At 42.6% G+C, this 11940-nt stretch overlaps 2 protein-coding genes across 2 annotated transcripts in view; one reads left to right on the forward strand and one right to left on the reverse strand.

Moving 5' to 3' along the window:
* Positions 1-7484, forward strand: part of LOC120033053 (RNA binding protein fox-1 homolog 2-like) — a 34269-nt gene extending 26785 nt beyond the window's left edge. The window contains exons 9-13 of the mRNA XM_038979338.1: positions 1173-1320; positions 1681-1723; positions 3606-3697; positions 3880-3961; positions 4115-7484. Of these exons, the coding sequence (XP_038835266.1) occupies positions 1173-1320; positions 1681-1723; positions 3606-3697; positions 3880-3961; positions 4115-4159 (410 nt within the window). The 3' untranslated portion in view covers positions 4160-7484. The remainder of the gene's footprint in view (positions 1-1172; positions 1321-1680; positions 1724-3605; positions 3698-3879; positions 3962-4114) is intronic.
* A 2090-nt stretch (positions 7485-9574) lies between these two features.
* On the reverse strand, positions 9575-10051 carry LOC120032375 (retinal cone rhodopsin-sensitive cGMP 3',5'-cyclic phosphodiesterase subunit gamma-like). Its single transcript, XM_038978426.1, has 2 exons — positions 9948-10051; positions 9575-9692 (listed from the first exon to the last, which is right to left on the reverse strand). The coding sequence occupies exons 1-2, from the start codon at positions 10049-10051 to the stop codon at positions 9575-9577; spliced, it is 222 nt and encodes a 73-aa protein (XP_038834354.1).
* Positions 10052-11940: the final 1889 nt, after the last annotated feature.

The following is an 11940-nucleotide window of genomic DNA, read 5'->3' on the forward strand; positions in this document are numbered from 1 at the left end:
ATGAAAACTTGCTCCAGAGTGCTCAGGACCACCGACTGGGGCGAAGGTTCACCTTCCAACAGGACAACGATCCTAAGCACACAGCCAAGACAACGCAGGATTGGCTTTGGGACAAGTCTCTGAATGTCCTTGAGTGGTCCAGCCAGAGCCCGGACTTGGGCCCGATCGAACATCTCTGGAGAGACCTGAAAAACGCTCCCCATCCAACCTGACAGAGCTGGAGAGGGTCTGCAGAGAAGAATGGGAGACACTCCCCAAATACAGGTGTGCCAAGCTTGTAGCGTCATACCCAAGAAGACTCGTGGCTGTAATCACTGCTAAAGGTGCTTCAGCAAAGTACTGAGTAAATGGTCTGAATACTTATGTAAACGTCATATTTCAGCAAATAAACCTGTTTTTGCTTTGCCATTATTGGGTATTGTGTGTAGATTGATGAGGGGGGGAAAAAACTATTTAATCAATTTTAGAATAAGGCTGTAACGTAACAACATGTGGAAAAAGTCAAGGGGTCAGAATACCTCCCGTAGGCACTGTAAGTCCTCATTTCATCAGTATAGGTGAGATGCTAACATTGTTAGCTAAGTCCTCATTTCATCAGTATAGGAGATTGCTGAGATGTTGATATGACTAGCTTTAGCCCATATGTATTCCTTTATATTAGGACACTTCACCCCACAAAGGCTATTTTGATTATGATGGAGATCCAGTTTCCCTTTTCTGTAGACTGTTATTTTCTGTAGACTGTTTGTTCTTTTCTGTAGACTGTTTGTTATTTTCTGTAGACTGTTTCTCTTTTCTGTAGACTGTTATTTTCTGTAGACTGTTTCTATTTTCTGTAGACTGTTTGTTCTTTTCTGTATACTGTTTGTTCTTTTCTGTAGACTGTTTGTTCTTTTCTGTAGACTGTTTGTTATTTTCTGTAGACTGTTTCTCTTTTCTGTAGACTGTTATTTTCTTTAGACTGTTCTTTTCTGTAGACTGTTTGTTATTTTCTGTAGACTGTTTGTTCTTTTCTGTAGACTGTTATCTTCTGTAGACTGTTTGTTATCTTCTGTAGACTGTTCTTTTCTGTAGACTGTTTGTTATCTTCTGTAGACTGTTTGTTATTTTGTGTAGACTAACTCCTTGTTCTTTTTTGCCTCTCTCTGATTTCTCTGGCCTGTCTCTCTCAGTCCCTGGTTTCCCGTACCCTGCGGCGGCTGCACAGGCTGCCACAGCGGCAGCGACCTTTAGGGGTGCCCACCTCCGGGGTCGTGGCCGGCCAGTCTACAGTGCTGTCAGGGCAGCCCTACCCCAGCAAGCTATACCTACATACCCAGGGTAGGTGTTACTCAATAAAACACACACTTTTACTGCATGGTGTGATATAACAAATACACTTGAATTAATTGCGTTAGTTTGGTGCTGTACTGAAATACCATTTCTTTGTATGAACATGAGATAATATTGCGGTCTACTTACTGCACAGTGTCTACGTTTGGCCAAACAAGAGAAGTGGTATTTTATCTTGCATGTTGCACGTGTGTGTATATTAATCACCCACCCCTTTTCTCTCTCCTTTTTTCTGCTCCTCCTCACAACTTGTATTTCCTTCCACTCCTCAATCACCATCCACCACTTCTCTTCTATCCATCTCTCTTTGTCTTGTCTTGTCTCTCCTCTCCTCCTCCTCTCTCTCAGTGTGATGTATCAGGAAGGGTTTTACGGCGCAGCAGACCTCTATGTAAGTATACCTCTCTCCTCTGCTCTTTCTCTCTCATTCTCTCCTTCCCCCTCCCTCCGTCAGAGTGTGTGTGTGAGCGTGTGTGTGTGCATGGACCAAATCCACAGAGCTGTGTATATGTGGGTGATGTAGTAAACTTTACAATTTAACACACTTTAAAAAAAAATCGTTTTATTCATTCAATTATTTTAATTAGACAGATCAATAATAGCTGTTACACACACTGCACACATTTTGTTCTTGATTAATCATATTGCAATATGAAGCGGTGCATGCCATGTGCAACGTCCAATCTTCCAGGATCTATACTACAAGCCCTCATAGTTCTATACATTCATGAATAGACTGCTCTATTGCATCGTTTGCCTGCGTGTGGAGTGTGATTGTGTGTGTGTGTGTGTGTGTGGTACCAGGTTGACCATAGCTGTTCTCTGTTCTCTCTGTAGAATAGTGTTTCAGGACATTAGTGGCAGATTGCCCCAGGTAGGGTCCCATCATCACGTCACTGTGTGATCAGCTAGTGTGCATCCATCCTATTACTATGCGTTCCACTGACTGACTGACTGCTACCGCTGCTACTGGTGTTTTATTGACCATCCCAGATTGAAATGCCTCTTTTATTTCTGTTTCTATTACTAACTCACTGGATTCTGACATGGGTGGAGTTGCAGAACGGGGGAGAACGGGAATCGTTAGAGCACGAATAACAATATTACCTTCTAAAGGAATTAGACATAACACGATGGACATTTTAAAAGTTTTGCTCAGTAAAAAAAAAAATGGTACAATAAATCATATACACAGATAAAAACAATATAGGATTTTGCCACGATTCTTATGTAGTCTTTATAACGGCCACCCTTAGATATGAAGTATAGCCAAAATGAGAGGTACACTTTGCCAGTAATGGCTGACATGGTTTCTGAAAGTTGAGGCTGAGTAGCTTAAAGGCCGCTTACAGAGGATCAACACAGGTCCATAGACTCTCAGGGACATGGATATTCATCTTAATGAGTAATTCTGACCCCTTCCTGGTATCTTCCTATATCTGTTCCACCTGTGGCATGCTAACTGAATCAATGTTGGCATGCAGACACACTTATACCCCTTTCCCCTCCTCTTCCCCATTCTCCTCCTCTCTTCTCCTCTCTCTGTATCCTCCTCTTCCTATCCCCTCCCTAACCCCACCCCAGCAGATGTGTGTGTTACTGAATACTGGGACTTGGTCCTGTACTGATCTGTAGGTTAGAATGCAGTGGTGTGTTGCCAAGGAGACGGCCTCCTCTGTTTTGAGTTTGGGGTGCATGCTGTCCGGCGTCAGCGATTGGTTGTGACCATGCGTGTGTGTGTGTCCTCCCCCTTAATTGGATTGGCTGGCCGTCTCCTGTGTGTTCGTCATCCGTTTTTCCACATTAAAGGAATAATGATCCTGATCACCTGTTAATTCATCCCCCCCTTTCTTTAACGGTGTGTTTTTGATGGGAAGGAGGAGATTTCACACCTGAGGTTATGCACACTTTCTCCCGTCTTTGTCTCTCCCTCCATCTCCAACAAAACATCAATTATCAGATGAATTGAATGAAGAAAAGCTGCAGCACACTTGATGCAGGGCCTATATCACTGCCACAAACCGAGGCCCTAGTGTTTTTTGTTGGTCATGGAGGGAGACCAACACGGGGAAAGGCCTCTGCTACATTCTCTGAATGCCATGTTGCACCAGATGACCTGTTTATTGCTGCTTGTGTTAGTCTCTCTCCTTTTTCTGCTGTTATAAAGTAACATAGCTTCACTCTCATTCATTCCTGGGGTATTGTGTGAGGGAGTTGATAAAAATCGACTAACAACTGTGTTCTCTCTGTCTGTCTGTCCCTTCCTTCTTTAGGGTGGCTATGCTGCGTATCGCTATGCTCAGCCAACTGCAGTAGCCAGTCCTGCAGGAGCAGCGGCTGCCGCAGCAGCTGCCTACAGTGATGGGTGGGTGATAGACACAATATATTACACAAAATAAAGCAGTAGCACACTGTACTATGACTATATATAGGTAACATATATTAACATATTCAAATTAAAAGTAGTGGGCCTACTTCACTTTCTATTCTGGGACATGTTTGGTTGCACAGCTGTGGGTTTGTAATGTACTAATCTCTGGTCTCCAGCTACGGACGGGTGTACACGACAGACCCTTACCACGCTGCACTAAACCCTGCCACAGCTGCAGCCTACGGTGTAGGAGCTATGGTAAGAACGCTTGTCTATTTACATTACTATCCACAACAAAGAAAATATTATAGAATTAGATTGTCCATTCTAGTAATTCTACTTCTATGGTAAAGATCTAGCCATTCACTAACCCACTAACTGCCATCTTACCTCCTCTCCTCTCTCTACCAGGCCACGCTGTACAGGGGAGGCTACAGTAGATTTGCCCCCTACTAAAGATAACCACATTTCCCAGGAGCTCTCTCATCCTGTTTGAACAATCTATAAAAGAGCTCCCTCTGCTGTCCAGGATGGAGATTGCAACACTTTGACGCAAGTTTGTAGCCTACCATGGAAACATTTATATTTCAAAATCTCCTGCTGTCCACTCTTTTTCGCTTCAAACAAAAATAGGAATGCCGTTTTAAAGACTGGTAGAAAGCCTTGACAAAGAAAATAAAATAGAAAAAAAACTTGTATTTGAACCAAATGGCCGCTTGTTTCCATTGCACGGCTGTATTATAGTCCCCCTGTTTCTCCCTCTCGACACTCTCAGCAGCACAAGACACAGAATGCTCGCCCCCAGCTAGTGTACCTCCAGAGCCTATCATGTAACTGGTGTCCGGACCGTTAACTGAACACTGAGACAAACCCCCTACCACACGTATAACAGCCAAGGTGTAATGTGGCATGTACTATACACAATTCATACATCAAGAATGGAGGTGGAGCCTAGTTATGGAAGACAGAACTGTGACCGCCAGTGTCTGCATGTCTGTGGAGCCTGAATGAGCGAAAAACCACAGCAACCGAGTACCAAAAGCATTTTGGAACAGAAAGACAATTTGCAAACAAAATGGAGGAGGTGACTCCGTGTTTCCTCTTGTGGGGTGAAGGAGTATGAGAGAGGACATGACATCATCATTGCAGAGAGAGAGAGAGGGATGGACTGATGTTTTTTTAACACTATTAGAAATTACTCACTTCAAACTGAGCAGTAAAAGGATTATCATAGCTGTTCCTTACCTCAAAGTTTTCTTAGTCCGTGAAAATGGCGAACCTTTAAAATTAATTGTTACAATTATGCAAATAAATTAGTTAGAGAGAGAAAAAAAGTTACCAAATTATTATTATTATTATTGCTGATTTATAGCGTTGTCTTTATTACGTTATTATTGTTAGTTTCAGTGGTTCTCTGAGCACACCTCTACACACATTTTCCACTTCCCTAGAAACGAGGTCTAGGGGCTAGGACTACAGTGTAGATAATATCTGTAAGCCATTCACTACAGTGGGCAACACTACACGTCCCCTCTACATAACACACTATTATACCAAACTAAACTTCCAGTGCACAACATCATATTCTCACAATACTTCACGCTATACACAAATCACTCAGAACTATATAATATTTCATCACTACTATAGAGGTACCGGATAGCTTTTTATTGCATTGTGAATGTTAGGCTGAGACATATATCACTGATATCATTGAAACAACCAGAACCTAGTGTCCTAGAATAAACTTATTCAGTTATATTTCTTTGAGAAGTTATGATAGAGATGTATTATTTGGCTATATGATTGATTTCCCTAACTTGTTCTGTCTTTTAGAAGAGCAGGTAAACATCAAGTACAGTCTTCCTGAGAATAGCTACGTTGGTAATAGATAGTGAGATTCTGTCAACAGGCGTTGAAAGAGGGACACCATCAATATGAAAAATATTTAATGCAAAATACCATACTATTGTGCATATTTCTATATCCTTATACTCTATTTCCAAATGTGGTTGTTTTTGCCTCTTTTTTTGCTCCAAAGATTTGTAGAAAAAGCACACTTTTAGTCATGTGTATGATAAATATATTATCCTTATGGTGGTTATTATTATAAGTGCTGTCTTTTTATTTGTTGCATTAGCTCTTGTTATATTTTTTCTATTGGTAAATGTTGTTGTTCCTCCTAAAGTAAGGTGACATTTTCATTTCCTCCATCAAGATTAGTTGAAATGTGATATACTTTTCCCCTCCTGTGTTGTTTTCTTGGGCAGAGGAGAATGGACTCTTTGGTAGTTTCAAAGAGGGAGGGAACCATAGAGGTATGCCACTATGACATCAGCCTATCTAGTGTTCTATATCTACGGAGCGAACAAAACGGGAAAGCATGTAAAACTAAACTACCAAACTAATTTTCTCAATGGAAGAAACGGGACTTTTTGGTCCAGACTGAAATAGGGTGATGGGGGTTGGCAAGCATTGGATTGAGTATTTTTCCCCCCAAAAAAATAGGGAAAGGCTGAAATGTTCGGGCCTCACAATTTATTCCAAGTCCAAAGTTTACAGTAGACAAGAATACGTTGGAATGAATAGTGGCCTGACAAGCACTTCTTCTGACCTGGTGAAGTAACCTAGTCGCTCTGTCGTAGACAAAGACTCCTAACATTTCAGTGCTGAAATGAGTCGGTTGAGGTTTAAAACGGATGTGAAGAGTGTCACGCTCGCCTGCTGTCTAGGTTAAAGGGCATGCCGTTTTGAATGATCCAAGTATACAATAGGTTGTAAGTGTTATTGTTTGGTTGGTACAATGGTAAATGTTTCAAAGCAGTTTTACAAAGAAAATGTTATGTGGGGCATGAACTAATTACTATGAAACAATATTTCAAAATGCTGCAGTCATTGTTTATTTTGAAATGTTTGCTCTATTTTTCATTTTATCTTCGGTTTTCTGGCTGTGTACCACTCTTCTCAGTGTGAACTTAATCTAAGACATCAACAGGGGTCAAACTCTTCTTCTCTGGTCATTTGACTTTATTATCATGTATTGCAAAAGTGGACTGAAATATGAATAACTGAAAAGATACAGCCAAAGATAGTTATTTATGCCCTATTTCTTTTGTTACCAAATTGAGAAACGCAGAGCAAAGTGGATAAATGATTGACAACCTATTGAACCAATCAACATGGGCAACTAGCATGATGTCGTTCTCCAGGAAGTAGAGTTTGAGACCCCTGACCTAAATGTTTTGCATGATTTTTCTGTCTTTTGCGATCAGACTCCAACAGCATTCGGTTGCAGTAGTCATCTTTTACCACTAAACCCAATTGAGAATGCTAGGCAGCTAGCCCTTTTTATGCTTAGGGTGCTAGTGTAGCAAAGAAGAGCACAGTGCTGTTTGTCAAAGACTCAGGCCCAGTGATGGGCAAAAAAAAATGGCCGCCACAACGAGGCAAGAACACAATGGCAACGTTCTAATTTCCATACCAGCATATTACTTTGAATTCATACCTTGATACAGTGCTTCATACTAAGTAGTATATTTGTGTGGATATTGGAACAGAGCCATGGAGTAGGCTCATTCCTTGTCATTTTTTTTGGCTCCTTGTATTATATTATACAGTGAGGTGGTTCTTCTTAATCACTATAGGTTTCAAATGGAAGTGACTGTCCTTTTATGAATCTCTTCCCCTCTGTCATGTTTATCCCTTGGCTGCCATTATGCTATTTTGTTAGTGAATGTCCATATAAAATCTTTTATATAAAATCTTTTGTTGTGGTTTGTGACTTTCATGTTGTTATTTTGGTGTCCAGTTTCAAATGAAATGTTATGTCACATGCGCTGAATACAACAGGTGTAGGTACAGTGAAATGCTTACTTACAAGCCCTTAACCAACAATGCAGTTTTAAGTATAATAAGTGTTAAGTAAAAAATAGAAGTAACACATGATTAAAGAGTAGCAGTAAAATAACAGGCTATATACAGGGGGTAGGGGTACCGAGTCAATGTGCGGGGGTACCAGTTCATTGAGGTAATATATACATGTAGGTAGAGTTAAAGTGACAATGCATAGATAATAAACAGAGTAGCAGCAGTGTAAAAGAGGGGGGGAATGCAACTAGTCTGGGTAGCCATTTGATTAGCTGTTCAGGAGTCTTATGGCTTGGAGGTAGAAGCTCTTAAGGAGCCTTTTGGACCTAGACTTGGCGCTCCGGTACCGCTTGCTGTGCGTTAGCAGAGAGAACAGTCTATGACTGGGGTGGCTGGAGTCTAACAATTTCTAGGGCATTCCTCTGACACCGCCTGGTATAGAGGTCTTGGATGGCGATCCAAGACCGCCAAGACCGCAAGACCTCAGGTGATGTACTGGGCCGTACGCACTACCCTCTGTAGTGCCTTACGGTCAGAGGCCGAGCAGTTGCCGTACCAGGCAGTGATGCAACCAGTCAGGATTCTGTCGATGTTGCAGCTGTAGAACCTTTTGAGGATCTGAGGACCCATGCCAAATCTTTTCAGTCTTTTGAGGGGGAGTAGGTTTTGTCATGCCCTCTTCACAACTGTCTTAGTGTGTTTAGACCATGATAGTTTGTTGGTGATGTGGACACCAAGGAACTTGAAGATCTCAACCTGTTCCACTACAGCCCCGTCGATGAGAATAGGGGAATGCTGGTCCTCCTTTTCCTGTAGTCCACAATCATCTCCTTTGTCTTGATCACGTTGAGGGAGAGGTTGTTATCCTGGCACCACACAGCCAGGTCTCTGACCTCCCTATAGGCTGTCTCATCGTTGTCGGTGATCAGGCCTACCACTGTTGTGTCATCGGCTAACTTAATGATGATGTTGGAGTCGTGCCTGGCCATGCAGTCATGAGTGAACAGGGAGTACAGGAGGGGACTGAGCAATTTCTTATGTTGTCCTGTGTTTTAATAATGTGTGTTTGAGTCGCTGGCAGTTGTATTTTGTGTTATTGAGGATCCAAGATAAGAAATGTACATTTTAATTGATTGCTTCTGATGAAGTATTGCCAAACTACCAGGAGAAGTAGCTGTTTCTCAATTGGTTATTCTTCATATAATTCAAGAGGGTTCATATGTGATTGACACATTGCAAGAATGATCAGCTCTCAAATGAACAGTCAAATTACACAGACATTTGACATTCACTGTAAAAACAAAAGTGGATTGATTTTATTTTGTACATAAAAATATATTTCTGTATATAAAAAGTGCTTTCAAGGAGAGCGGGGGCAGGTTGAGAAAAAAGGGAGGCGGGAGGAGACCAACTATGGTTGAGATATAAATGACGGTTAATCAAACCCAAGTTAATAACATTGTAAATTTAGTCCAGCTTCTTTCTCAGGAAATGCACCAGTGAAACTGTACTAGTGTCGAAGTAAGCATCACTGACATGACCATTTATTTACCTACCAGACCGCAAAAAAGCGAATGCACATCACTATTATACATTACATGTCTTATTCATATAACTTGAGTGCCATTTGACTTCAGTTGTTAGGACATTGTTTAGCTGGTCGTTTACGTGAGATTTCTACAGGAGGACAGTGGCAGCAGGAGGTTCGGTCATATGTGTCTTCAGTTTAAAGCTGGTGTGTGCATATTTCCCAAGTATCACTGTGTGTTTGTGTGACTTCACCAATTCTCTCAGGGTCGGTGGTGCACCCGATTACGCCCGGCTCTGAAACAACGAGCTGATGTCGAAGTGGAAGCGCCTTGTACAAGATGGCATAACAAAACAAGAATCAGTTCAGAGTACTGGAATCCCTGACCTCAGGGTCCAGAAAGGAGGAGGAGAGGGGGAGTGAAGGAAAGAGAAGTGGAGGGGGTGGTCGAGGGAAGGGAAGGAGGGGCAGAGCATCTAAACAATTCCATATTTTGCCAGGTCACTGAGTTCCATGTCACCGAATGCTTCCCATGGGCAGATCACTGTGATGTCTGTGCCGAGACCCTCCATGCCGGGGATGTCGTCACCGAATCTGGTGGGAGAGGAGAGAGGGAGAAGTTCCATGAGCTAAAGGGATAGAGACACAGCAGACACGAGGGTTGTGGTGGTAATGTGAAGTTGAGTTAGAGAGAAAGATGTATTGAAGTGTGTGTTGGTACGGTATAAAAGGAGTTGCATTTGATATGTAAGGATGGACGCTTGTTATGTTAGTAGGCCTATGCGCAATTAGTTTTCATTGTTGTTGTAGTAGTTATATTTGTGTGTTCTAAGGGAGTTTCCAACTCACCCCTTCTGGCCAGGCTTGGGGGCCTTGCTCTTGAAGGTACGGGTAGTCCTCTGCTTGAATTTAGGGGGGGCCTTCTTTTCAGCGGCAGTTGCAACGTCTGCCATTTCTGTTGGTTACCGAGAGCGAGAGAGAGGAAAGAGGGTCAATAAGGTAGCTGGGAAATACGTAACTGAATAACAGTAGTGAATCCCATCAAGATATCAGTCAGGGGTAGATTATCGGTTTCTTTAACTCCATCGGTTTTATCCTCAATCTGTCTTAATCCAAACCCCTTTCCCTAATACCTAGTTATTACCACCCCCTCCCTCTCTCTATCCCGTTGCACCCCAAGAGTGATAATCCCTCTAAAATACACCTGAGCGTTCTATGTTGATCCAATCATACCAGATTAGATTTGGCACCAACCCATACTGTACTAACCAAGGCCAAAATAGTACCAAAGCTACTTGTTAGCGTTACAATCTGTAGTTCAGCTGAGGTCACTTCAACCAGAACATTGTGTAACTAGAAGGTTCTTCTAGACCTTCGAAACCAGTAGTAGCCTACCCCAGTCTTCCATTTCAACTGCACTCTATATAATCTATATTTCTACCGTAGAATACATTGCACACAGATGCTTTTGAGAGTTCATTGTCCATGCAAGCAATACTCTGCACCCAAACACGTTTTATTCCACCACTCTAGACATGCATCCTGTACAGGTGAATGACATTCTGGTGTCAACAGCCAATCAACATCTCTCCTACATCACATTCCACAGCTGCTCTACTGATCTGCATGTGTTCATTATATAGTGTCCACAGGGTGCCTATTTGTCTGCTGGCCTCCTAGTGTCCTGGTATTGCCTATTTGTCTGCTGACCTCCTAGTGTCCTGGTATTGCCTATTGGTCTGCTGACCTCCTAGTGTCCTGGTATTGCCTATTTGTCTGCTGACCTCCTAGTGTCCTGGTATTGCCTATTTGGCTGCTGACCTCCTAGTGTCCTGGTATTGCCTATTGGTCTGCTGGTCTCCTCCTAGTGTCCTGGTATTGCCTATTTGTCTGCTGACCTCCTAGTGTTCTGGTATTGTCTATTGGTCTGCTGGTCTCCTCCTAGTGTCCTGGTATTGCCTATAGGTCCACTGGTCTCCTCCTAGTGTCCTGGTATTGCCTATTGGTCTACTGGTCTCCTCCTAGTGTCCTCCAGTACAATTCAATTCCCTGTCTATCAGTGTGTTGAATGAAAAGCTCCAGCCTCTATTAGACTACAACCACTCAAAAAGTCCATTGTCTGTTATCCTGCTCTGTTCTCATCCACAAGAGTCAGTTGTGTGAGCTGTCTCATGTCTACAGCACACAAGTCTACCACAGGAGGATGCTGAGGGGAGGACGGCTCATAATAATGGCTGGAATGGAGTAACGGGAATGGTATCAAACACATGAGAACCATGTGTTTGAGGAGTTTGATATTCCATTTATTCCGTTCCAACTATGAGCCCGTCCTCCCCAATTAAGGTGACACCAACCTCCTGTGAAGTCTACAAAGGTACTTCTCCAGAGCCAGCACTAAAGCAAGTGCATTGAACGCTACCCAGTCAATGACCATCAGCAATGGAGCACAATCTCAACAAGACAACTCCATGGAAACAGTACAATATTTCCAGCGAATTCTCTACACTAAAATGTTTTCTGCAATTGTCTAAGGCATTGACGCCAAATGACCCTTACAGGGCATGCAATAAAGGTAACTAATGCTCAGAGCTAAGCGTAGCAGGACGCTGCAGTTTCATCCTACCTGTCTTTGCAGTCTGTAGTGAACAGTTCTCTGGGGTTGATCCTACTGAGATCCTGCTGTATCTCTCTTCCTCCTCTCCGACTGTCCTCCCCTTTTATACACCTCTGACCTAATCCCCTCTGATCTTTGCTCTGTCGCTCGCGCACTCTGTCCCAGAGGTCAGAGTTAATCTCTGCAGGTAAACTGGAGGTAAACCCAGTGGCCAATGCATGACCGTGT

The sequence above is a fragment of the Salvelinus namaycush genome, chromosome 39 (assembly GCF_016432855.1).
Source record: "Salvelinus namaycush isolate Seneca chromosome 39, SaNama_1.0, whole genome shotgun sequence".
NCBI lineage: Eukaryota > Metazoa > Chordata > Actinopteri > Salmoniformes > Salmonidae > Salvelinus > Salvelinus namaycush.

What these genes read in the sequence shown, in the direction of transcription:
- LOC120032375 (XM_038978426.1), bottom strand. Translation starts at nt 10,051, where the DNA reads ATGGCAGACGTTGCAACTGCCGCTGAAAAGAAGGCCCCCCCTAAATTC. An exon ending in CCCAAGCCTGGCCAGAAGGG is followed by an intron (nt 9,693 to 9,947) that starts GTGAGTTGGAAA and finishes CTCTCCCACCAG; the next exon opens with ATTCGGTGACGACATCCCCG.